General features: G+C 42.2%; 2 protein-coding genes across 4 annotated transcripts in view; both read left to right on the forward strand.

Annotated features, from left to right (window-relative positions):
- The window catches only part of LOC138026445 (sterol carrier protein 2-like), a 67,230-nt gene extending 62,892 nt beyond the window's left edge, over positions 1–4,338 (forward strand). For all 3 annotated transcript variants that reach the window (XM_068873809.1, XM_068873805.1, XM_068873806.1), the window contains exons 3-6: positions 702–816; positions 2,630–2,663; positions 3,452–3,578; positions 3,799–4,338. In XM_068873809.1, the coding sequence (XP_068729910.1) occupies positions 702–816; positions 2,630–2,663; positions 3,452–3,578; positions 3,799–4,326 (804 nt within the window). In that variant the 3' untranslated portion in view covers positions 4,327–4,338. The remainder of the gene's footprint in view (positions 1–701; positions 817–2,629; positions 2,664–3,451; positions 3,579–3,798) is intronic.
- An 889-nt stretch (positions 4,339–5,227) lies between these two features.
- On the forward strand, positions 5,228–18,264 carry LOC138027558 (sterol carrier protein 2-like; the record flags this gene model as incomplete). Its single annotated transcript, XM_068875101.1, has 6 exons — positions 5,228–5,476; positions 8,239–8,427; positions 8,914–9,001; positions 10,167–10,232; positions 16,316–16,368; positions 17,656–18,264. Coding segments are annotated over 6 exons (777 nt in total), but the record flags the coding sequence as incomplete, so codon positions are not given.
- Between the last annotated feature and the right edge of the window lie 9,161 nt (positions 18,265–27,425).

Genomic DNA, 27,425 nt, shown 5'->3' on the forward strand with positions numbered 1-27,425 from the left:
GGAACGAGAACGTATAATAGCTTTGCGAAGCTAAAAATAGATTCTAAAAAAACTATGATGGAGCATGGGGATCCGTTCTCTTACCTCATCCTCTCTTGGTTATATGTCGTTATTGGGTGACAGGATGATGAGTTCCTGTGGATGGTCATTTTAAGGGCGTCAAACATATTGGGGACCACGCGGCAGTGGGAACAACAGACAAAAATTTGCGACATGGGTGCAATCTAAAAATTCTTATGAGGCACAGGGATTCGCTCTCTTATCACATATCCTCCGACTGACAGCTTGAGTCGACTCTGACCAGGAGCTTATCAAGGGAGCCTCTATCTTCACTGATTCTTTGAGTCAGGTCCTCTCCGAGTTAATCATAACCATTACAATTTCTTGGGTGACAAAGAACAACCGACGTGAAAGTGACTGCAAGCGGTCTGCGAGTGAAACTGAGAAAAAACGTACAGTGCAAGGGATAAAATTAAAATCGCCGTAAACTGCTGACAGCATTGTAAAGTGACCAAAACGGAGCTTTGTAAAGGATACGAACTCGCGATCGCATCATTTTTCGTTGTCTTACAACCTCTTTGCAAATATATGACGTAGTCCATTCGGTCAGAATTCAGTGTAAAAGTTAACCTCGTTGGGCTAACGTGTCTTAAGGGGATTCTCTTAAATTTATAAAGATATATATATCTTTTTCATTCCAGACCCAATGTATGTCTTCACCTTGCCGAAACGGGGGTACATGTGTGCCCAACTACAGTCATCACACCTTTACCTGCAAATGCAATGACGGGTTCACTGGTGACCTCTGCGAAAAAGGTACTTAACGTTGATTCGAGTGCACCCAAGATCAATTTTTTTTTCTACGTCGACAATATACGTATATTTACTTCTTTCCAGAAATTCACGTAATAAAATGCACGTCCAGTTTTGATAGAGCTGTTTTCAATTGAGTGTCGAAGGTAATTAGGGAATTGCTTTGGTTTTGCATTACTGCACTCAGTGATTGGTTCAAAGTTCTCGCGCCATTTTTTCAGCCAATCAGAAGTGAAACCAAAAGTAATCGTGGCTCGCTCTTGAACATTTTCCCGCGCTTTGTGTCGGCTACGTATAAATAATTCGAGTTTTGATTGATTTACTGAATTGTCTCCGTCCTTTTTGATTGGCCAAAGTAATTACTGTCGTTTTGGTTTTACGACACTCGATTGAAAGTCGCTCTATCTAACATGAAATGTCCCGTTTACTCTGAGCATTTTTGGTTCTACCTATTTGAAGCAATATTTAAGGGCTGGGGTTTTCGTTGCATTTAGGACAGGTTAAATTCAACGAGCTGTTGATCTTTCCTTGATTGAGCAGATTTAAGGGGACACTGTTGATGTTAATTGCCTTTATTATATCTCTCTGATAGTACGCGCGCTGTGATTGGCTAAATTAGCGGACCGTACTGCGGCCCGCCCATTTAATTTAAAATTTCGATAAAACATTTTTAGCAAGTTTTTTATATCGTTTCTGTTACATAGGGGTTACGTTTTATGCAAACGTTGGCCGTGTAGCAATTATATTTCAACAGAATTAACTATGAGAGGCACATACATGGTTTACGTGGGTAGAAAATAGCACTTCATATCACCCTCTCATAGTTATTCCGTTGAAATATAAGTGCTACACGGCCAACGTTTGCATAAAACGTAACCCCTTGTACTTGTACGTATTCATTGCCGTGAATTTAACATCTTCAATTCCCTCGACCTGCTCCCGTCTGACCTTGTAGCTCAGTCGGTAGAGCAGTGGTGATCTAACCCGAAGGTCGTGGGTTAAATTCCTACCCTGGCCAGAGTTTGAGTGGGCCCATTTGCATTAGTAGGGCTAACGCTCACCTGGTTTACATTGGTAGAAAATAGCACTTCACATCACCCTCTCACAGTTAATGTGTGATGTTGTTTGGTAACCAAACATTTCCCGTTTGGCCAAGCCTTAAGTGTTTCGTGAGGACATTTCCTTCGATTGGGCCGAAAAACACACAGCCAGGACGCTCGACCAAGCTGCCTATTTCTTTGACGGCGTCATCAGCTGCTTTGCAGCACTAAAATTATTGCAAAACGAGAGCATAAAGCGGTTTCTTATGACATCGAAGAAATGTTTGAGACTTCGTCTTGCCTCTGAGATTCCGAGATCCCCTTCGAACGCCTGCCACACAGGCTTCTTGTCAGCTATAAAAACTCATGAGCATCAAATCAAGAGGCAATTAACGTTATTTGGTATCAAAATCAATAGGCACATCTATTTTTAGGTTTAAGGAAGTTGACAATTTATTGCCAAACCTATATTAACCTTCTTTTGTCAGTGCTAAAAGCAGCTTGTTCGTGGAAAAAGAAAGTTGTGCGACGCAAATATGCTTTCTCAAAATGGAAACATTACTTGTTTGCAGGAATAAAAGGGAATAATTTATACCACAGACTATTCTTTAATGGAAAGCCCTTTGGTGTATTTCGTTGTTTCAAACTTCTTGTAACAGCACCAGCTCTTGATTTTAAAGTAAGAAGTCAACTTGAAATTCAGAGATTTTGCTTGAATATTCTAATTTTTTTCATTAACAATGTAATAGGCATAACTACTTACTCTTCTCTTTTAGCAAAGTCGTGCAAGGCCCTGAACGACTTTACCAGGCAAGTGGCCAACATTTCAACGTCACCTTGTTTTTTTGAGCCTCCCCCCCCAGGGGGAGGTCCCTTGTTTCCCTTAAAGTTCGCTTTTGTTCCCGAATGAAACTTGTTCTTAGCTTTTTGATCCCTGAAATGGTTTATTTTGTTTTTGTTCCCCAGTTCGAATTATCCATGTTCATTTCTTTCCCAAAATCCCTTGGAGGGCCTCGTTTCTTATACGAAAATCTAAACAGCGATACCTCAGCTATCTTGAATTCCGTTTGAAAATGTCGTAGGATTTTGTTTTGCGACCCTGGTTAGTTAACTCTTTAACTTTTTTCCCCCTCATACACATATTAATCACAAGTTATTCAGTAGTAGACAATACAATACAATACTATATTTAACGAGGTTAGCACATTAACCTTAAACAGTTTTCTAACATGTGGCCCTCACCACTACAAATATACAAAGCTAAATTGAGAGTAGGAGTAACAAAATATAATTTAAAGTAAAAATAGCAAAATAGAATAACAAAGACAAAGAATAATTTACAAAGAAGATTGACAGAAATGATGTATAAGAAAAATGTAAAAAACTCAATCGCAATTATTGAAAAGTGCAGCGACAGTGAAGGAAAAATCGACATCGGAAACAACAGAGAGGCTATTAATTAAACAACAGAGTTCCTCTAGTAGCATTAGTAGTTAGTAGTTAGTAGTTGCAATTCAGCTGCAGAAGATAACATTGCCTGTGTAACAGTGCCTAAAAGCGACTTTAGAGTCATGAGTGAACCTTGTTTGTATCCACAGCTTAAACGAGAGCAAGGTTGTTGCACTCCTCTTGGACTCTAAACCAACTTCCGTTTTTTGTCACATGGGTGATTTTGGATGCGGAACAGGTGGATGGACACCAGTCATGAAAACTGATGGAAACAAGGTATCTTGCAAAATCCCAATGTTATGTTTCGTTAACTTTAAGCAAAACGTTAATTTTTTGCCAATCTTGAAATTCTTACACCAGATCGAAGGGTAAAAGCAAAAATTGTTCAACAATGTTTTTCTGAGAAGTAAGCCCCCTGTAGCTGCTTTACAACAGTGGATCCACATATGGCGACAAAAATCTTATCTTATCTGGTACTACTTTCAATTCTTAACAGCTCACATTTCGCTATGATTCGAATATGTGGAGCAACAAGGAAATCTTTAACCTTGATGGAGGGAAGACTGGGTTCGACTCAAAAGAAACAAAATTGCCGAGTTATTGGGACACACCCTTCACCAAGATTTGTCTCGGTATGAAAGTCAATGGCGAACAAGATATAAATTTTGTGGTTATAAACAAGAGCGCCGAGTCCCTTTTTTCGCTTATTTCTGGTGGGCAACGCAGAAACACATCCCTTGGTCTTGCCACGTGGAAGGCGTTGATTGGTGGACAGGCCTCGTTGCAAACTGCCTGCGTGATTGAAGGTTTCAATGTTCAGGGTAGCGTCGATGGCTTTTCAAGAGTAAGAATTGGCATAGTTGGGGAGGAGTTTAATCCATGCGGTAGCTGTGATTCAAGTATCGGCTTCGGCACTGGAGGAAAAAATCCCGACATCAACACTTGTGGAAACTTTGCTGATGATTACAATCCCGACAATGGTACTAAGAGTCTCAAGGCAATGGGGTACAGTTTGGTACAGTAAGGTGTCACTGACGTCTCAGGGAAGCTCTTTTAGAAAACACTTTAACTTTGAACAGAAACATTGCTATCTCATTAATCCTTATTGATTGATGTTATCTCATTTACCATCGGTATATGCAGTACCATTTGTAATTGGGCATGCTTATAAAGAGATTATCAGTTGACTGTCACTTTTATGCCATGAAAAGCTCATTTCGACCATTCTGTAATCTTTAAAGGATCTTGTAAGCCTTTGTATGAAATTAGCAGTAGCTTATGCCTCTTTAAAATGGCAGAACTTCTTAGACTGATAGATTATAACGATGAGATGACGCAAAGATGACACAACGACGATTGTTGTTCGTGCCAGACTATGCGCCTGGCAAGGTTTCTTTTTTTAAAGTCGCATTTATTATGTCGCTGGTTAATAAACCTATAAAAACGTTCACTGTTGTGCCGTCTTTAACTTTATCACTACCGCCATTGCCAGTGACGATGTTACACAAACGACGATGACGATGATGGTGGTGATGACGATGATGGTGATGATGATGATGATGATGATAATGGTCGCAATGAAAACGGCGATGACAATCAGTGATAATTTTTGTAAAACCTCTTTGGCGTCTTGTTCTTCAAGAAGATGTAAAAACAAAAATAACCCTTCTCTAAGAAGAAACCAAATACGGAAAAGTAGAGAACCAACGAACTCAATCCATTTGTGATGCCAGTGCCAAGCACACTTTGGTGGAAGGTCAGCTTTCTTATTACTGTTCCTCCAAACAACTCCCTCCCTGAGGTTTTTCTTGAATCGGCTCCTCTCGTCCCCAGGGTCTTCTTGGCTTTCAACACGAGCCACTATGTTGCAAGCCGAGAAGACGCTGTGAACGAGGTTGCTCTGCAGATATTGTCTTTGACTCTATGCAGCCAAAGAACACAGTGATAAGTATGGCAGTACGTTTGAGCAATGTGCAGAGATTGCGTACAAGAACCACAAACACAGCACACAGAACCCTAACGCATGCCTGAGGAAAGAGATTCCACTGAAAAGAATCTGTGAATCGCGAATGATATGTGAGCCTATCGCGTTTGCCATGTCGGCGCCCACGGCAGACGGCTCAGCAGCTGCAGTTGTGTGCTCCAGACACTTCATGGAATCCAAGGGCATGCAGGTTAGTTTTACCGTGTGGAGTTGTGAAAAAAAAATTGTAGTAGCTTTTGTTTCTTACTTTCTGCCCTCGGTAACTTCACTTTAGTACCACCAACTTCATTCTTACATTTCTGTTCACGTGTTGAGAATATTCAGGAGCGCATCAAATGCATCCTCTATTATTCATGGTGGGCCTCGGAGTAATTCCTTTCTCGAGTAGAGTTATTAATAAAACACCTCTTGTGAGGGTTTTGAGGTTAAAAGCCCAATCAAAACAGAGCTATGACAGTGCTATTGTTTTACGTCATATAACCACCCAACAAACACGCACCACGCTGGAATTGTGTCTTTTCGCGTTCCCCCTGGAAATATGACACTCCGCGGGAAAAAAGCCGTTCAAAACTTAAAACTCTAAATGAGTAAATATACTCAGGAAAGGGTTGACTAAAGGAATAAGTGTAGCTAGAGGCTCCATTTGATGGGCTCCTGCAGTATTTGATTTAAGGGCTATTCACTTGAGTGTCAAAAGTAATTTTTGCGATTGCTCAGTTGTGTTACTGCACATGTTATTGGCTCAAAACTCTTACGTCGGTATCGCAATCAACTTGTCCACGCGAGAAGTCTGGTCATGACTATTCCCAGGAGTAACCGCGTTTCCGACCGAAAATGGTTGGAAAAGTTTCTATTGAGAAACCTCAACCGCTTCAATAAAAACTGGTTGTGGTTGAAACGGTTGATCCCAATTGAACACGACGTTAAGTTACAACTGATGGCTAATCATTAAAAAATCATCCAAAAAGTGTAGTATACCTTTTTTTACCTATTTAACCTGTGCCAAGAGCATACTTGAAAACGAGTCCGTTCACAAACTGATAAAGATTTTTAAGGGGGCACTGTCATGCTAAATTTACTGTTTTTAGGTCAAAACTGGGTAAAAATCTAAATTAATACTTTAGCGCACACGTATAACATTCCTGACAATTCACTGGGATGATACGAAATATACTAAGGCACAAAGATCTATTAATATTTAACTTTTTGTAACTTTCAGAGGACAACGTCTCCAAATTTGAAAAAAAATGGCCAATTTTTTTTTCAAGTTTTAATCCGCTTTCATACCCTCCATCCTTTGCCGCAAACAACAAAGAATAACTTCAGTGCACTTCAATGGCCATTGGCAACGAAACTAAATAATTATTTTTTGTTCTTCATTGACGCAAAGACGTCTTTTAGTGTTTTTAATTTTGACTAAAATAGCGTGACACTGCCTCTTTATAAAACGGTCTATTTAAAGTTGATCTGTCATGAAATTTAGCCACATACAGTGACTGGGAACTGGCAACCAATTAAAGAGAAACATAATTAAGTACTTAGAACACTGAAGGGAGGTTCGAATAAAACAGAAAATACAAAAGGGCCGAGGCAGGGATGGTCAAAACTGAAGAGGAGTAAAATGGATTGCAATTGGGGTTTTTGAAAATTGTTCAGCCTAGCAGTTTTTCGAGGTTCATCTCTGTTGTTTGTAACTCAAACTATGTATGCTCGACAGACTTTTTTTGTCACGAGGCTTTGAAATGTGTTGTTTAAGAGTAATTTCTGGGTTAAACGTCAAGTGGCAAAGTGAGTAGGAGCGAGTAATTGGTAAAACTACACAAAATGATCAACTGCACTTCCTTGACACAGTCCCTTTAAGTGAAGATCGTCTTAGGAAGTACTCAGCAGATGTGGAATTTACTGGAAAAATAGAGAGATTTCGAGAACGAATACGAGTGCGAGATTTTCTCATTGAACAACATTGAGCGCGCGCAAACCAGCGTCATTTTGTGATAGCGTCGTCATTTTAGTAAGAGGTTTTGCAAAAATGTCCTCATGTCAAAACAAGTCAACAACACGGTAGCAGTGTTGGCATTTTTCGATAAGAAAAAGGCTCAGTTACCAGCAATACGAATAACTGAGCAACATATCCTGCTAACAAAGAGTAAGATTAATTGTCCGGGCTATAAATGTTCTAAGTATTTTCGCTTAAAAACGGGTAGTCAAATCTCGTACTTGTTCTTGTCCTCGTCCTAGAATCTAAAGGTCCCTGTTGTCACATAAGGCGAATGTAGGAGGCAGTGTGGCCTCGTGGTCAGGGTGCTGCTTTGAGATTTACACAACCCGGGTTCACACATGTTCTGACCACTCCTTAAATTTGATCCTGGTAGTGAAGTGCCTGGCTCAACTTCTCGGTTGCACTTGTAAATATCTCACTGAGTTTGTTTCATTTGTTAACCTCATTTTTGGGTTGAGAGTTTGCTTTGTGAATTTCTCCCATTACCCCCCATTTTACAGACAAACCCTAACTTTTGTCTACGATTTTTTCTCAACTCACCATCCACGCGCACAATATTCCCCCCAAACTACCTGCTAATTAACGAATGTTTTAGTTAGTGGAGAGGAACCCCTTCTTGTAAGGAGGATTCTTTTGTAAACATCATTAAGGAAGCCACAAAGGTTGCTGGTGAAACTGCTGCCATTATTTGTAAAAAAATCGCAACTCAATGGGATTCCTCAAAGTTGTCGGATGTGTTGTTTCACTGACTCCGCCGGTTTCATTGACCCTGAAAACTAAAGCTCTAGTGGAGAGTGGTCAATTAAGTGTGTATGTCATAAATAAATAAACTGTTCGAGTGAGGCATTGATGAGCTGCTTTTGAGAAATTTGAAAACATCACTTGTTCCTATACATAAATCAAGAAATGCACCCATTCGCATTCATACGATTTACTATATTAATCGCATGTAGGTTAAAGCTGTGGAGATTGTGGCACAACAGATGGTTACAGACATGCCATCTTCATTTGAGCGGAGTTTTCTGGATTTAGCAGGAGTGGAGATGTCTCGTCAAGCCGCCTTGGAGTGCTACAGAACTTCAGGATTGACCCCTAGGGACATTGATGTACTGGAAGTTCACGACTGTTTTTCGTGCAACGAGGTTAGGCCTCCTTTCTTCCTAACATGCCCTAACTCACCCCACCCCCACACAACGAACAAGCGGCGAAGCCCCTCGTGTCTTCGCCTCTCAATTGTTCGGCTTTGCCGATTGTTCGTTCGCTCGGACAAAATCGCCAGACCTTTGCTCGGACTCCGAGGGACACGCTTTTTGTGGAATGTTTTTGAAGCTGTTTAAAAAAAACTGCAGCACGTGTTTTATTGGGTTTACAAACACAAGTCGTAGCTGCTCGTTTTCTAAACATTAGTTAAGGGTCATGCGCGTGTAGTTTTATCGGTGACCTGCATGGCATAATTTTTTGCTCATGAGTTATTAATTTTTTGGAATGTTTTTTGATCTCATATTAGTTAGAGTTCTGATATCTTTACAGGACAACTAGGATGTCCTCCTTTTTTGTCTATGCCTTTGTCGTTTGCTTAGACCAGCATGTGTTGCATAATTATGCTTTTCTCGATCCTCTGTTTTCAGCTGTTCATGTATGAGGCCATGGGGTTATGTCAACTAGGGAGAGGTGGGGAGCTTATTGATTCAGCGAAGTGGATTGCCAATAAAAACGGTGAGTGTTGTTGACGACGAGACCGAAACGATCATTAAGAGACCGGCAATTTCACAGTACCCATAGACTTAAAACAAAAAAGCCTGCCATTCCAAGCAAACTGGAGGTAACCTTCATTTCCACGAAAAGACAACTTTCAAATAATGCGTTTTTATCAGAAAAAACGAATTCAGAATAGCATATTTTCATTCATACTGAATTTCATGGGTAGCACTATATGAAATGATCTTGTGAGGTGTAATTGTTTCTGACATAAAGAGCCTTTGTAGAATAATGAGATGGCAATTCAACCTCGTTGCCGGTGCTCTCTCTCTCTTCTCCCCCTCTCCCTCCCTCCCTCTACCCTTTTCTCCTTCTCGTGTTTGGTCAACTGTGGTTTTCTGGTCACATGAACACTTGTGCCAATCAACTGCGGAGAGGGTAGGTCCTCAACCAACTGATTTTGACAACAGAACAATGAAGCCTGACTTTGCCGAAGAGCTTGTTGAGAATTTTTAAAGTTAGTAAGTTGTCTCCCGTATGACCTGCGTAAAATCCGTTTAAAGGGTTCTAGGTTGGTAACTGGACCGCCTGAAACTCTTTTACCTCGGAGAGAAAACACGAATTCCTCTTGTAAAAGGAATTACAGGATGATTTTTTCCAAAGCATGGCATAAGGAAGTTGAATTCAAATTTGTAATTATTTATGGAGTTGTTCACATCTTGAACCGGCAATTAGCTGTATAAACGACCCGGCAAAGTACGTTCAATCCTTTTCCGTTGTTAAAGTTTTTAATTTTGACGCTGCGACCCCTCTCCTATTGCTAAAATGGAAACTTTTCCTCATTGTCGGGGGAAGGGTCTGTAGATTTTAGGCGGCCTTTTTCCCATGTTGTAGCAGAAGTGTAGCAAGTGTAGCAGAAATTCTGGAATTTGGTTAAAAACAGTTACTGGGGTTTGTTTATTGTAAGGTTCTTAGTATTTTGGCCGTGTGTTTCTCAAAAACAAGAAACGCGCTGAAAAACACTAAAATTGATAGTTTGTGAACAAATTGAGTAGGTCACTGCTTTTGGTTATGATCACCTCATGAAAGGAAGATGACAAGTTTTGCGCACGGCAGAGCAAAGAGAACAAAAAAAAAAAAACAAAACAGTGAAAACAGTGGGTATATTGTTCCTTTTTTATAGGTGGGTCGGTTTGTCGAATTGGGGATCGATGGGTCGTGAATCCTTCCGGGGGCTTGGAATCAAAAGGTGAGGTAATCTGCCAATGATCACTCGTAAAATACATTATTAAGTTAAACATGACCTGGTAACTTTTAACAGCGGCCCGACGGTAGATGCGGTGTTGCTAAAATTGTACCCAATACTTTAATAATACGGAAATTTAGAGAAAATTGTATTTACACCTTGCCATTTCCTTGTCAAGTTTTCCTTGACGAGTTTCCCTTGAAACTGAGTGGAAATGCATTGCGAGTTATAGTAAGTTTTTCCTAGACAGGTCTCCTTGTCTGACAACTGGTAGTGTTTTACCAAGGAAACTAGTCGAGGTAAAACTCAGTGAGGATGATATAGAGCGGTTTTCAATTGAGTGTTGTAAAACAGATTCCAAAGTAATTACTTCGGCCAATCACGACAGGTGCAAAAGCGCAATAAACCAATCCAAATTCGTAGCAATTCCGTGTAACTTGCGCAAAGCGCGGGAAAAATCGCGCGCGTGCAAGTCGCAGTTGGTTATCCTTTTCATTGGTTGATAAACTGGCGCCAAATTTTTAAACCAATCACTAAGCTTAGCAATTGCAATCGCGTAATTACTGTCGACAGTCATTTGAAAACTTCTCTATGCTGGCGGTTAATTTATCACCAAGTACATTTGTAAAGGTATTACTGAAGCCTTACTGATAAGAAATTTCGTTCCAAGGCCAGATAAATATCAGTGATGTGTTTGCCAAGGCCACTGAGCCTTATTCCTCAATATGTCGAAGCAAACATAAACACAAGCAAGGCATACGGAAACTCATTTGATTTCGGTAGATTTTTGATTTGGAGAAAAAAACAAATTAACGAATAGTTAATGTGCCTTCGCACATTTGCCTTGCTTCCGCATGCTTCGTTTGTGAGGACCAATTATACATTTGTGAATTTCTGAATAGATTGCTGCATGAAAATGACAAATGACGAAAGTTCCAATGTGTCCCATAATCTAGTGCTTTTCGTAATAGTAAGCTGCAGCATCGTTCTCTGTCCTCGTTGCATAGCTCACTTTAATTAAAGTGCTGCTACGACCAAGGAATCAGTTCTTTTTCTTTTAATTTTAAAACTACATTTAATTAAACATTGCATGACCCAGGCCTTGATTTAAAAAAGACACGTGTTTTTTTTTTAACTGAAAATGTTCTTTTTAATGGTCCACCAATACTGAATTCCCTATTTGATGGTCTGCCATTACTAACTTTCAAATCTTAAAAGAGCTGGATTGAGGAGAAAATAACGTCAAAGACTCGATATTTTAAGAATGCAATGCATGTGTACGCGGCTGAATTAATATGCAGTACGGGAGTTTTGGGCTTTCAGACTGTTAACGTGTTTTGGATGTGTAAAAAGCTCCATTTACACACTGAAATTTTAAGGTAGTGAGTAAATGACGTCACCTTTCCCGAGATCAAATCCTCTGAGGTCCAATCGGTCAGTTTTGAAGGTGAGTAATGGTGGATCGTGAAATCCAAACGCTACACTCAATGTAAACAGCCTTTGCATAAAACTCAATCTCAAAGTTTGGCCAGCCTGGTGTTAAGCAAACACTTTCAAAATCTGAAGAAAAGGAAGTGATATCACAATAGCACTTTAAACAGCCAGGAGCCTACGACCCCCAGCGTCAGCAGGAGAAGGCGTGCTCATTTTAACTTTTATTTTTGGTTATGATCTCCAATTTCGTTGTAAAGGGAAAACAATCGTGTCGCACTGGCAGCGTGATGTCTTTTTGTCTCTTAGTGGAAAGTAAAGCAATTTGCTTGCATAAACACACTCATAGCGTCAAAATACGTTTCCAAGAAAAGCTCCGTCCACTCGTGTGTTCAGCTTCATAGCCATTATTATGTATATGAAATAGTACGCGTGGTATGATTGGCTAATTTAGCGGACCGTATGTGCCCCCTGTCCGGCCTGCTAAATTTGAAATTTTGATGGAACATTTTTCAGCAAGTTTTCACGTTGATTGGTGTACGAAACTTGTGAAGCTGTTTGAATCTTGCAAGCAGTTATTTCAAAAATCCCATTTCTTTTTCGGATTTGTCACATGCCAATCATTTGTGGCAGTTGAACGTTCTGCTTAACTTCAAATAGATTCATTTACCACGCGCCTTATTACCTCGGCTATATAGTGGCATGCTCGTCTCAAAGAGGCGATGGTTAGCACTGGGGATTTGGGCAGGATCTTGTATGACTGTGTAGCCCGATCCTGGAGTGGCAGTCTCTGTTGCAGGTGGCACAGACGTGCCTTGTGGAATTGCATGCAGAAGTTGCGCATTCTTTCGTGGCCGCTCTCTTGCACGTAGCCTGGACTTTAGCGTTCGCTTCCATCTTTCAAACCCCCGCTTTGACGCTTTTCTGCCACGTATCAATTAGTGCAGATCGCAAGTCTCGCTTGATGACGTCCTTGTAGCGCATCAGCGGCCGGCTCACGCGTTGGATGCCCTCCTGCAGTTCTCCATAAAGGATTTTTCTAGGCAGGTGGTCAGGCTGCATGCGATGTGCATGGCTGAGGCCATTGAAGGTGTCGCGGAATGAGCAGTGATGCCATGCTCAGTGAGCCAGCGGCTCCAGGACCTTGGTGTTGGTGACTGTCCTGCCACCTGATGTGCAGCAGGCGCCGAAGGCAGCAGAGGTGGAATCCGTTGAGTTGCTGCTCTTGTCTGGCATAGGTCGTCCACGACCCACTGCCATAAAAGGAGAGTCGACAGGACACAAGACAAGCTTGGTAGATGCACCTCTTGGTCCTTTCGCTCAACAGGTCATTGCCCCACACTCGCTTCTTGAGTTTGGTCATGACAGCAGCTACTTTGGCGATCCTGAAGCTGATCTCTGCAACAAGCGAAGTCGAGCTTGACACGGTGGAGCCCAGGTAGTTGAAGGTGTCCACAACCTCCATCTCCGTGTTATCGATGGTGATGAATGGGGGACTTAGCACCTTGTGCCAAGATGTTGGTCTTCCTGAGGCTGATCATTAGCCTAAACTCCTTGCAGGTATGGGACAGCTTGTCTACGAGATGTTGGAGGCCCTCCTTGCTGTGGGATGTTAAAGCAGCGTTGTCTGCAAACAGCAGCTTCCATATGAAAACCACGTAAGTTTTGGTTTTGGCGCGGAGTTGCCGTGTAACCTGTCAGGATGTAGACACCTTCTGTACAGTCTACAAAGGCATACTGGAGCAGCATCGATAAGAAAATCCTGAACAGGGTTGGAGCAAGGACACAGCCCTGCTTTACTCCACTGCTGACTGGGAAGGCATTGGAGGTGGCCCAATCGAAGCAGACCGTACTCTGCATGTCCTGGTGAAAGGAGGTGATGATTGCCAGGAGCTTTGGAGGGCAGCCAATCTTCTGGAGGATCTTGAAGTGTCCGCTTCTGCTCACCAGGTCAAAAGCTTTGGTGAGGTCCACGAAGGCAAGGAACAATGGCTGCTGCTTCTCTCGACACTTCTCATGCATCTGACGGAGGGAGAAGATCATGTCCACTGTGGACCTCCGGGCTCTGAAGCCACACTGTGACTTGGGGTAGACTTGGGAATCGAGGCTGTGCAGGCAAGTCAAGGTGACCCGAGCGAAGACTTTGCCGATGATGGTCAGAAGAGAGATGCTGCTATAGTTGTTGCAATCACTATGGTCACCCTTGTTCTTGTACATGGTGACTATGTTGGCATCTCTCATGTCTTGGGGGATGTGACCTTTCTCCCAGCACAGGCAGAGGAGCTCATGAAGCGGTTGCAGGATGGTTTGCTTCCCATGATTCAAAACGTTTGGCGGGATACCGTCCTTCCCCGGTGCCTTGCCACAGGCAAGACTGTCGATGGCTATACTGAGCTGTGTTGTCAAGCTCCTCTATGACTGGAAACCCAGGCAGGGCATTGAGGGCAGTGTCTCTGACGATGTTCTGGGTTGAGTAGAGCTCGAGATAAAAGCTCCACCCAATGCTGCAGTTGCATGCTGTGATCAGTGATGACCTCGCCAGTCTTTGATTTGAGCGGGGCTGTTTTGACGCTCGTAGGGCCGGTGGCAGTTTTGATGCCCTCATACATCCCCTTTGCGTGGCTACAGTCGGTTGCTATCTGGATTTTGGCGCATAGGTTCTGCCAGTACTCGTTGGCACAGTGGCGGGCGGGCTGCTGGGCCTTGCTCCTAGCTGCTCGAAGGGCGTTGCGTGTGTTTGGGGAATGGTTGCTGCTGTTTCCTCTTGGCCTCCGTGACTGGCTGCATTTCTTCCCAGCAAGCCTCGAACCAGTCAGCATTCTTGGTTCTTTCTTGCTGAATGCAGCCATGGCTGAGTCATAGATGGCATCATGGAGGTGAAACGTTTTGGCATCTGGGTTGCTGGTTGTTGGTTGCGCAGCAAATGTCTCCATGGTCTTGGCGTGGTGGTTCTTTCTGGGCTTTAGCCTGACCTTGCTTGCAATAAGCAAGTGGTCCATGTCACAGTCAGCGCTGTGATAGCTTCTTGTGTGGAGGACACTGCTGAGGTCCGCTCTCCTAGTGATGACGAGGTCTAGCTGGTGCCAGTGGTGGGACCGAGGGTGTCTCCAAGACACTTCGTGCAGCTCCTTACAGTTAAAGTAGCTGTTGGTGATGCAGAGACCATGGTGACAGCAGAGTTCGAGCAACCTTCGCCAGTTCTCATTCATCCTGCGGACGCTGAAGTGGCCGAGGCAGGTAGGCCATGCTTGCGAGTTGGTCCCGATGCGAGTGTTGAAATCGCCTAGCAAATATATGCCCTCGGAACTTGGGATTCTGGATAGTGTTTCCTGCAGAGCCTCGTAGAATTGATCTTTGGTTTCTGGGGTGGAGGTCAGAGTCCGGGTGTAGGCAGATATGATGTTCACAAAGAGCGACGACAAAACACATGCAAAGGGCAAGAATTCTCGATGACCCTCCCGAGGGGGTTTCAGTGAGTTCCTCAAGGCAAAACCTATGCCGTACTATCTCATCTCGTCCTGGGACAGGCCTTGCCATAAGAAGGTGTAGTCTCTTTCCATAAGTGACCCACCGTTGGCCAGCCAGGTTTCCTGGAGACAGGCGACATCGATCTTGAGTTGTGCCAGCTCCTTGTTGATGATGGCGGTCTTGCAGGAGTCGTCCATTAGCTGAAGGTCAGGGCACATGGTGCGAATGTTCCAGTTGGCGATTGGAAGAGCTGGAGTCTTCGTAGTGTTTTGCTTTTGACTGCTTGGTACAAGTACTTGATCTCTTGTCGGGAGGGTCCCCTAAGCTCTACGCACCCAGTAGAGCAAGCAAGCAATGACAGGGTGGCACCTTACTGGCTGGGGGCTGCCCAGCTTGAGATGGGCGGTAGCCACCCAATGAATCCGTGAGGGCTTCTCCCACCGTCGGACGAGACCTCCTGGTGCTCCTTCTTACAGCAATCAGTCGGAGCTTAGAACCGGTAATCTGCCTCGTCACGTCTTGTGCTGGAGTCTTGCGACACCGCTGGAGTGCCCTCTCCAGTTTGCACTAAGGCCTGGGCGGAAAGGTAAGGAGACACCAGTCTGCCCATATGACAGTGTCCCCCTCTCGGTGTCACTGGCTGGGTCCAAGGGAAAAGAAGAACCAATACAACTTGGGGCTAGTTCCACTGCAAAAGCTGCCGGAAGGAAGTGCTGAGCACCTGCCATCTGCCTTAGGGGCTCCACGCCGGATTTGTCCTCGAGGTTTACTCCTGAAGCCTTCTGAGATCAGGTATAGCCGCAAGGCAGCGGAGGTTTGAAATCAGGGTTTACCTTCCCCTAGATGGGCTCCCTTCACAGGCTAAGAGCCCCATCTATCCTGGGCAACTGGTTATAAGGCTCCAGTGGCTTCGTCTGCGCCCCTTCTCCTATCGGTGGTGCCAGTTCCGCCATGCGGAGGCCAGAAGTGGGACTATAGTTACTGTCTTACTAAGCTCGTTTTTTTGGTCCGTGTGTTTAGTTATGGATACTCGTTTTTTCCCATTCACTTATGGCCAGTGCGCTTCAGGTTTAATCCTTAAATCAGCGGGAAAAAGGCCGGTCAGTAACTTCGAACTCGGTTATTAAGAGGTATGTAATAAAAATTGACACTCGTAATTTTGGGTTTTTGAAACGGTTTTTTTTTAGGTCATCCAATTGGTGCCACAGGATTAGCACAGTGTGCTGAGCTGGTTTGGCAGGTAAGTTTGTGTTGTGTTTAAAATGTATGTGTCCTCTTTGCTGCGTCAATGCCAGGTATAATATATGTATTATTTAAGCCTGGTTCCCTCTTGCGAATAATAATAGCAACTTTATTCATCTAAACTCGATGACGCACTAGACAAGGGGTCGCTTCACGCACTGCTTTTATTCGAATTCATTCAAGCACGACTGATTAATTATCCAAGATGGTGATCAACAAACAGAAACACAGAGACGGAAGCCCAAAAGATATGGACAGATAACATTTTATGACATATTACGGACACTTTGCCATACGGGGCTTTCTTATTGCACAAATTATCACAGAGCTCGGTTGCGTCCATGGTTGATCGATATATATGGCACAAAGATCTATTCATATTTAACTTTTGGTGACTTTCAGAGGACAACGTCTCCAAACTTGAAAATAACTGGCCACTTTTTTCAAGCTTCAATCCATTTCAATCCCCTCCATCCTTGGCTGCAAACAACAAAGAATAACTTCAGAGCACTTCAATGGCCCTTGGCAACAAAACTACAACATTATTTTTTTGGTCTTCGTTGACGCAAAGACATCTTTTAGTCTTTTGATTTTTGACTAAAATAGTGTGACACTGCCCCTTCAATAATGACGAGGATGATGACATTGATTTTGAAGCTGACGTAGACAATGGGGAGACAGCACCATTCAGAGTCCTTTTACGTGCCAGAAAGCGGTAGCAGTCCTTTTCCGATCCCGGCTATAAATTACACCCCTCGGTGTCTTTGCCTGTGCCCTCCAGTAATCGCATGTTTCATTTTGAGACGTACCATTTACTGCTTCATACAACATACAGATGCTCAAAATTGTACTTTCCCCATCATAACTCGTGCAATGTGACCACTGGGATATTAGTAGCAGGGACTGGGAATCTAAGAAAATTTGCCACTGGGACTGGGATTTTGCCCAAATTTGGACTTTGAAATGCTATCGCCACCCCCCTTCAGGACCCTCTATCAGAGACGATTTGTTTAAAAATGTATGGGAGAGACCACTGTCCTGGCATGCGAGGCATGCGAACCATTTACTTCCGGTTTCCGTTTGTAATTCAAAAAGCTCCCTACTATCTCTATTTGGGTAGTTTGGCTCAATTTTCTGTGTTATACGTTCCGTCGTTTCCGTTGCCCGATGTGTTTGACCTGGAAGGCATATGCATTGATGCTAAGGCCTAAGCATTTTCAATTTCAGTTTATGCGTTGTTTAAATGTGAAATTATTTTTTTCCGTGCACTCGTTTTTGTTTTCAGTTAAGAGGCGAAGCAGGCAAGAGGCAGGTTGATGGAGCTTCAATAGCTCTACAGCACAACTTCGGAATTGGTGGCGCGGCTGTGGTTACGATATACAAACAATATAAACAGATGCTATATGCTAAGTTATAACATTTGTCAGACATTTGATACCGACGCTAAACTGTAAAGCTGTTCACAAATGGAAGGAATCGGACCCAGTATCGAAGGGCAGGACATTGAAATTAGTGCGCCCGGTAAACTTGGTAAACAACCGTTATTGATGGAAAATACTTGAGCAACACTGTATTACTGCCACGACTGGCCGTATGAATGGCCGTTTTATACTAGAGACGCATAATTCGTCTGGGACGAAGTTAGGCAAACTTTGTTTCTGCGTCTCTTAAGTTCGTTTGGTATAAAGACGGCACACGTCAAACTATCCATTTTAGTACGTCTTCGAAGACGCACTAAACTGGATAGTTGGTCCAGACGCGTAGTGCGTCTCGTCTTTACACCAGACGGATGACATGCATAATTCGTCTGGACGGATTATGCGTCTCTTGTATAAAAACGGCCAAAATTAATTTGGAAGAAAGCCGTAGATTGCTAATGTAGTTCATTATATAACAATGAGAATTCAGAATAAAGTAGAATCCACTCTTCTTCTCTATTCTGAATTCTCATTGGTATTTTTGATGCACGCGACGTCCTCCCCTACGAGGTGCGAAAGGAGCTCCTTCCCTGTTTTTTTTTTCTTTCTGAGGGAAAGGGGCGGCTGTGCACAGGCCACTTAAATGAAAGATATATGTTTGCTTTCATTCTATGTAAAATTTGTCAAGAAGTGCCGGCACTATGACTTGGTAGTATCAGCAGATACGCGCAAAGGTTGCCTCATAGGGCTTGTATGGAAGAGGCATGTCCTACTCATGGCACCTAGAATCGCCAATTACAATGCTCAGTGCATTATGGGTGATCTGGAGCTTTAAAGCCTTAAAGAAGACTTCGTTTTTTGCCAATTTCTTTCCCATCATCATCCCATAAAATGGTCTGAGCCGTCCGGCCCGCTTCCTAAAAGCCCTTTATACCCTATTTCAGACCAAAATCTGCGATTTTCCCTATCATACTTCGCACCCAACCAAAAATGTGATACCCTATTTCAAACTTATTTTCAAATCTATCTCAGCTGTTACAGGGTTGGCATAATAATTTGAGAAGAGCTTTTGTTGATGGTCTTACCGCCTAATGATAAAGAAGTAGCTTCTTCTAAAATACATTCCCTATTCAAGACTTGAGTGCACAAATCGTACCCTATTTTCAGACCAAAACGGCTAAAGAACCATACCCTTTGGAGCCACACATAGCTATACATCCCGTAGGAGGGAGTACCCTCGGGATCACCCAACGAATTCGACCGCTCGTCATCTTAAACATCGAATTAGGCTTATTTAGCAACAGAATGGGAACGTCAGTGGCGACCTCTCGCGCAGAAAAAAATATCAATGAGAATTCAGAATAAAGTAGAATCCACTCTTCTTCTCTATTCTGAATTCTCATTGGTATTTTTGCTGCGGGCGACGTCCTCCCCTGAGAGGTGGGAAAGGAGCTCCTTCCCAGTTTTTTTTCTTTTCTTTCTGAGGGAAAGGAGCAGCTGTGCACAGGCCACTTAAATGAAAGTCATTCAATGTAAAAGTTGTCAAGAAGTGCCGGCACTATGACTTGGTAGTATCAGCAGTCCAAGCCCTTTGTAGTGTCAGCAGCCCAAAAGAAAAATACTGGACAGGTTAAGCCTAGAAACATCTTCTTCGTCACATTCTTTTTCTTAAAATCCTTTATACAGCCCTGGTGGTATTTTTTAAGTGAATTGTTTCTCATTGACAAGTAACTCATTAAAATTAATGTTGCTGCTTGTAGGCAGTTCCTTTGCTCAGTTCTTTCTGAAAAGGTATTTTTATTTTTATGATCTGAGAGGTAATTTTTGATGACAAAATCATGTTTTTATTCACAATTTGCTGTAAATGGTCTGGTTTTTGAATTTACCAAGACTAGGGAGGAAAACACATAAAAAAGGCCTTTTTGATGGAAATTTCCCTCACTTATTCTGGTAGGAAAGTGTTGGTTGCTAACAACAATCATGAACAACACCCAGAGCTGTAAAAATATGTCTTGATATGTTTGAGGTCAAAGTGATCCCATGGAAATTATGCTTCAGTGTCTAATGATTATGGTTAAATCAAAATTGATCGATTAAGATCCATGATATTGTATGCTTCTAGACATGGCTTGCGAGGCAGGATCACTGAGCTGCTCTTGATGATGCAGGAATTCAGTATCAAGATGTTGATGCTTTTGTAGCAAGCTACTGTTATGGGGAAATACAGGGGTTTCATTCATAATTTGAAGACAGCAGCTGGTTTGCATAGAGTAATCGACCATATCTACAAAGTTTGAAAGGAGTTTTCTTTTAATTACTTCAATTTCACAAAAAAAAGCAGCCGAATCCTCTGCGCTAAGTTGTTAACACGTTTGGTCAGCTGTTGGTGCTTATTGAAGAGACTCAAATAATATTCACTGGTTGTCGCCAGGCATTAAGGTTAAGAAGAAGAGTACATTTAAGAGAGTCCACGCTGGCTGTGAAATCTTTGTTTAAAAACAAAATGTTTTGGATACAACCGTACCTGTCTCACTAAAAGTAACAAATGTGAAAAATTGGCATCTTAAGATGTTAAATTGGAGCTATACTATAATTTGCATACGCAAAAGATGTCAATAGCTTAACACAGTGGCTGTTTCTAATCTTCTGACAATTCTTGCAGTTTTTTTTAATTTGTTAACGTTTAGGAACAGCATGTGTTTGTTAACTTCTTTAAAAGTATGCGTAACCTCGGGTATCACCTTGGTATAGCAAAATTTGTTGTACTATATCCCTTTTAATCAAACGCATTTAATGCATTGTGAAATACAGTACATGTTGTAATTAAAGGTAAATTGGAGAATTCTTTCTTGGTCGGCTCGGTCTCATCCTATCATAGAAAAAGGAGAGGGCTGGCTTGATAACTTGTTAACTTGTAATCTCCGTGCCAATCTGTCCCTTGATTGCCATAATAATAATACTTGGCATTATGCTGCAAGTTGCATGTTTTCTTTCTCCTTACTGCATTTCTTCAAGTGAGTTTTAATTTAAACATTTGCCCTTGTATTTTGTAGAGGTACCTTATATCTGAGATCATAACACCACCAAACCAAGCCAAGCCCACGTGCATTACACTATCCCTTAAGTCCTGGACTCTTTTTAACTCTGAAAGGAAGATAGCTATTAAGACCACCTGTCTTTGAAGTCCCAACCCCCACCTCCCCCCCCCCCCTCCCTTCCTTATTCTTCATAGCCAAATCAATAAAGGATACACTGTATTAGTTAATCGCGACAGTAGACTGATACGGTATGGTTTATTCACGTGCTTAAAGTTCGGATTTGGTTTCCGCCAGTGAATAAAAATGTTGCAAATAAGTTGTACAATGCATAATATCACTCAAAATCTCCATATTAGACACTCATTGGCCTGGTCCAAAACAAATAATAGGCAACTATTACTAATTCTAGTCTGTTTTTTTCTTTTCTTTTTGCTACCCCGGGACCGGTAATGCGTTTCGCTCAATTATACTGAATAAGCCTGCCCGTCTCTATTAAGCCACCCCCACAAACGTGCTTGAAAAAAAAAAAATTCCCTACAAGTTCTATTAGAAAGCCGCAGGTCATCTCGTGTCAAGGCATTTCCCCAGACTACCACAGTTTACTGTGGTGCTGTGGCGCTCTCACCAAGGGTTAATGAAGTGCTCGAAACCTCAGCCAGGCAATCTTTTCATGGTGATAAATCAAACTCTGTGAACTCGGTTGATAAAAGCCAAAATTTCGCGCTGTTACCAGTAGACTGATTATCCTGCAAAGCCATTCATAAGCCTTAGGTAATTAATAATGTTACCCTTGATACTCGTGCGTTAAAAAGAACCAGTAAACGTAATGCGCACCCAAGGTTGAGAAAGCACTCGATTTACCTCCCCCCCCCTCCCCCCCTCCCCCCTTCCCTGAATTAACCAGGAGATACTGGAGGCGAACGAACAGCATCTGTGTGTCCCGCCGAAGTCGTGCCCTGGCACTAACCACATCTACTAAGTACATTTAGTAGTCATCCTTACTAAAAGATTATGTGGGACATTAGAGAAGATACACGCTCTTCGCGAAGAGTGGCACCGGATACGGTTCCAGTTGTGGTGGTCTGTCCTATTTTATCCAACAAAAAAACAAAAAAACAAAAAAACAAAAACAAATTGTGGCAGGCTTGGCAATGACGTCTCAAAAAGGCTTGTGGTGTATGAGGCAACCTTGGCTCAAACAGCCGTAAGTCAAGGAAACTTTGTCAAGCGATGCAGATCGTTATCATCATCATCATCATCATCATAATCGTCGTTGTCGTGGTAAACAATGGCATCAACATCGTCTTCACTATATAAATGTAAATGTAAATGTAAATGTGCTAGTTGACCGCTCCCTACAAGGGCTTTTTAGGATCAACCGGCTCGACGGGATAGGACCGAATGCATGTTAAAAGGCGCCGCACGGCTGGCGCCATACGATCCATGTGTGATCCCGGAGCACCGCAGAACCAGCCAGATGTAATTGACTGGGAGTCGATTTTTGAGGAAGGAGGAAAACCAGAGTACCCGGAGAAAATAGATAGAGATCGATCGAAACTCACCCCACATGGGACCCTAGGGTGGAACCTGGGTCTCAGAGGTGGGAGGCCTGGTTGATGACCACTAAGCCATCCTGAATCCCCGTCGTCTTCGGTGCTGGATTTAAGGTCAGCTTTTTTTTAGCCAATTCCATGTTCCGTTGATGTCAACACCTTCTTCTTCCAGCTGCCTCAGAAACTCTCCATGAATTTTCTTTTCCCTCCATGATTTCACTTTTTCTTCTACTGCTTCCTTTTTAAATTGCTCTGGTTGTACAGAAGCTTCCAAATCTACCACTCCAGGTGCTTTCACTGTCTCTAACAACTGCTTCCTTAAGAAGCATTAGTGTTCCAAACCTACCATCCAACACTGTTTTCTTCGCTCTGGATACATTTTTTGCAACTCGGGGCGCTATCCTTTTGTGAGAACTGCCCGGTCAGACCTGTCATTTTGCAAAGAAAATGAAAACATTTTAAAGGAACAGTGCCATGATAATCCCTCGCATTCTTGTGGAGGAGTATATATCGTCCGCGAAGACTGTTAATTTAAAGTCTTTGAAGAGTTAGTCCTTCCCAATGCCTGGACGTAGCAAACGCCCCGTCCACCTTTTCTTGTTGGCATGTAAAGCCTGTTAATCTTACTCTTAGGGTGAAGTGCAACATACATAGTCATCACCTTCCGAGTCTTTTTGTCCAACTCTTTCAACTCCTCTGTTTTCCACTTTTTCCCAAGTTATCTGTATCCACCTCTTTCCTCTCTTCAAAATCAATACCCCGCATATTTGAAGGCAAAAGGCCATTCCAATGTCCTTACTCATTGTATACACAGTATTCACTAGGGATTCCACTTGTCTCTCGCTTTTCCCAAACAGCTTTAAATCGTCCATAAAAAAAGTGATTTATCGTTGCATTTCCTATGATGTAGCCTTTATCAGTTCTCTCAGCACGAGGGACAAACAATATTATTATTATGATTATCGTAATCATTATTGTTATCGTTATCGTTATATGTTTCGCATTTCCAAGTTGGAAACTTCGAGTTCCTACACTAATTGTACTTGCTCTTCCGCGGGTCATTTCATAACATCTTGAAAGATCCTTTAAGTGTCTTCAGTAATCAAGCAACATTTCGTTTTCGTCGAAAATCATTTCTACTTCGTGCCCTTAACGTCTCCTTAAAGATCCACCACAGAACCGTTGCCAGAGGCAAAATTACCGAAGAAATAAGTAACAACTAAAATGACTCTAATGATAAGAATACCTTGTATTGATAATTCTTGTACCATGGATTAACCGAAATTGAGTGGCTCGTTGTGGCCACCTGTCCTTTCTCAAAGTACCATTTTCATTTGCATTCTGATTAAAGTTTTCAAAGTGTTATAATATGTAAATGACACGTGCGAACAACAACCAGACAGAGAGACTTGTCAAATTCGTGTTCTGCATCTGCATCACACACTGCATTTTTCAGCTAGAGAGTAAATGACGTTACTTTCTCCTCGATCCACATCACTGAAGAGGGGGGTTTAGGAAGGAGAGGGGGGGGGGGGGGGATTAAGATCACGTTTCACATAAACTAAATCGGCCTTTTCGCGTTTCACGTGCTAAAAAACCGCATTTGCTCGAATAACGGATAAACATTTGGTTATTTCACGGAGTTAAGAACAGCTTAATAACTGAGGCCTTAGACTTAACCTCTTATTGCCACAAAACAGCCCTAAATGATGTTCTTATGATACGTCCCGATCGTGTTCTCGGAGCCATAAAAAGAAAATTCAGATCTCTGTACTGTTATTCCCTCCAACTTCTTGACTCGATTCCTAGGCACTAACATTTTCATCGTGGATCCTCTGGTTCTTCTCTTTGTGCACTTGAACTCCCGGCTTTTGATTGGTTTCTTTATCCAAAACATAGAAATTTAGTATGATGGTCACTGGACATGTGACTTCCAAGACTTCCGAATCCTCCGCCATATTGAAACAGTTCCCACAAGACCCTGGGGACTGTGGAAACCTACAGGGGAGCCCTGGGGGAAGGTGCCATCCCTAGATTCTTTGACCTTTGACAGGAAGTCAGGGTTGACAAGGATTCAGTACGAAAGCCACTAGCTGTGTCCGGAAATGGGGTAGATAGCTCTTCATTTTTATGGTAGCAGATAATTCTTTCTCACGGACATAAGAAGCAAATTCACATTTCACAAAACAAAAAAGTCTTCAATCACGCTACACATTAATAATTAATGAAATCACGATTCCCGAAGCAAGAAAAAAGAAATGAACGTTTCACGAGAAATAAAAGGGTCCGATCACGTCTCACAAAAATACCACATCACTGTAATCTTATCAGTCGGAACCGCACCAAGTAATGGCGAACCGTTCAATAAAAAAGTGGAGTTAAAACAAATAGTCTTCCTCTTGAAATTACTACAAAAAATTCCGCCTATTAAACAATCAACGCAATTACTTTCGAAAAGTGAAGAAAAACGAGAGCTGATTTTTTCAGCGTACTAGCACTTTAAAGCTCAGGCAAGTGCGCGTTTTATCGTGTTTTGATAGGCTGTTATAGGTTCCTAAATTATTAATACGTTTTTGAATGATGACTTTGCCACTTAGTTTCAAACCACGATGATTCTGGGGCTTTCTTTGAATGCAATCCAACCGGTTAAGGGTAGTTTGCGAGTCGTTCATCCAAGCTAAACTAACGTATTCCGTAACGTTGCGCACTTGTACCTTGTAGACAGTAGCCCTGCCTTTCATGTCAAATTTGTTGGCAACCTTACACAAAGCACCAAGCCTTTGAGCAGCATCAGTTTATTTGTAGTATTAACATGCTTGGTCCACATTCAATCTGTTGTCAATGTAGACGCCAGGGATCTCAAACTCGTCCTTTATTACTTGTTGCCGTGGTCTCCAAAGTAAAGGTCGAGTTTTGAAGTTTTTGTTATGAAAAATAGAGTTCTTCAGCAACTGTGTGTTGAAAAACCAAAAATGAGGAATTAGGAATTCGATCGCCCAAGTGGATATTTTTTTCACATGATATCAAGTATAATTTGGTATAAAAGAGCACGAGTAAACATAATTTATAGTGTTCGAAAAAATTACGAGTCCTTATTAATCCAGAGTGTATGAAGGGAATCTTGTGATTATTTATCATTATTTCATGGTTGGCACATTTTCTTTTGTCATTCAACAACCTGTTTTTAACTTACAAACCTAATAAATATTCAACAGACTGAAAGTCCGCGGAGGGTTTGATAAAGAGGCAGGGAAGAGCGGGGCTGATGAATTAAATTGAAAGGGATTTATATAGATAAATCCGGCCCTCGAACGAGGGATTTTGTTGAAACAAACCCCAAAACGAATTAATGCAAAGGGAATTTTCAATGATAGGTTTCATTACCGTAAATTTCAATCGAACCTCGCTCTTCCCGAAGAAGTCAAATTCGTTCTCTACACAAACTTTGATTTAAATTTTCAACTCATATCTCAACAAAAAATAAAATTCTGTTTATTTCAATAACCATGCGTTACAATTTAAAGTGTTTTGAAATTGAATTAAAAGCAGCACGTTCAAAATCGAACATTTTAGCTTTATTACATCCCTCAGGAAGTTTTGAACTACCTTCTTCCTCATCTAACGGGACTTCACATTGTGGTGTATTTGCCTCGCTTGGACGCTAGCTAATTTGCATATTGCACGTGTATTCCTTCTGGTTGTTTTTCAATATAATAATGTTAAGCTGACTGTCTGTTTATTATTCACGGCAACGACGAAATACGTTACACACATTTTATTGATAACTTTTCAGGAGCAACAGACGACTCGGCGGGTAACGACCGCAGCTTCACAACTTTCGAGCTTCTTTGAAATCTCACTCTTAGTTGAAATATCAGAGGGTTGATATTTTTGCAAAGACCTAACATCTGTATGCCCGGTGCGAGACATGACAAACTTGTAATGGAACTTCTTTTTTGCAGTCCTTTGGTTGTTGTCGTTGCACGGAGGCTATGGTTTGGGAATTGAGCCTCGATTCCAACGTCTTTGGGTAACTTCGTGTGGCGTTTCTAAAACGAGGGTAAGGGTAAGACCAAAGGTCAGGGTAAGGGTAAGGATACGAATACAAAAAGTATCCTAAACATGCATAAAAGCTAGCCTTAGGCCTAATTAGGCCTAAACAAAAGTTTAAGGTTAGCTTTTATGCATTTTTAGGATACTTTCTGTATTCGTATCCTTACCCTTACCCTGACCCTTGGTCTTACCCTTACCGTCGTTTTAGCAACGCCGTAACGTCGTGACCATTTCCCCCAGCACTTTGTGGCCCACTGGACAATTTCCATACCAAACTGCAAAATGTGTAAAAAATATTATTAGGCTATTTTTACAACTCATGCCGTACATAATTTGCTATTCTATTAAAACTTACCATCATCAAAATCCTTGAATCCACGTCTAGAAGTCAAGTAGAACGCATCTTTCGCCACTCCAGACTCGGGACACCTGGACAAATATTTCGCGTACAGCTGAACGGAACGGCGTCGAAGCGAACTGTTGTTTGCAAAATGCCTAAGTTACAATTTTGTGTAAGAAAGAGCTCTTCTTCGCTGTCTATGATAGGAACGCATAAACAGACTGCTGGTGGGTAGAAAAAGTTGGTTAACACATCGTTAATCGAGCGACTGGTTATGAAACCTTAGAACCTTCAAAAGCGTGCATTAGCTATGATAATAGTCATGAAAACTGAAATATCGAGTAATCCTGTCGTGAATTAGCAGGAGCAACGCACGCGTATCATATAATACGCAATCACGCAAAAATTGCGCCATCCAGGGTAGAACATTTTTGATGTATGTTATTAGAAATAAAACATCAAATTTCACTGTTGGCGGTTTTCTTTGTGCGGGCAGCCCGAGGCTCTGTCAGGTTGTCCTGTGGCCTCTTTTTGCTTTTTGGCTTGCGCTACACGTTTCCTGCGCGGCATTTGACCGATGACCACTAGGTTTTTTCTAGTCATATCCTGACCATAAAGTTGGCGCAGCGAGGTTTTTCCGCAATTTGGTTGAC

The sequence above is a fragment of the Montipora capricornis genome, chromosome 12 (genome assembly GCF_036669925.1).
Source record: "Montipora capricornis isolate CH-2021 chromosome 12, ASM3666992v2, whole genome shotgun sequence".
Lineage (NCBI taxonomy): Eukaryota > Metazoa > Cnidaria > Anthozoa > Scleractinia > Acroporidae > Montipora > Montipora capricornis.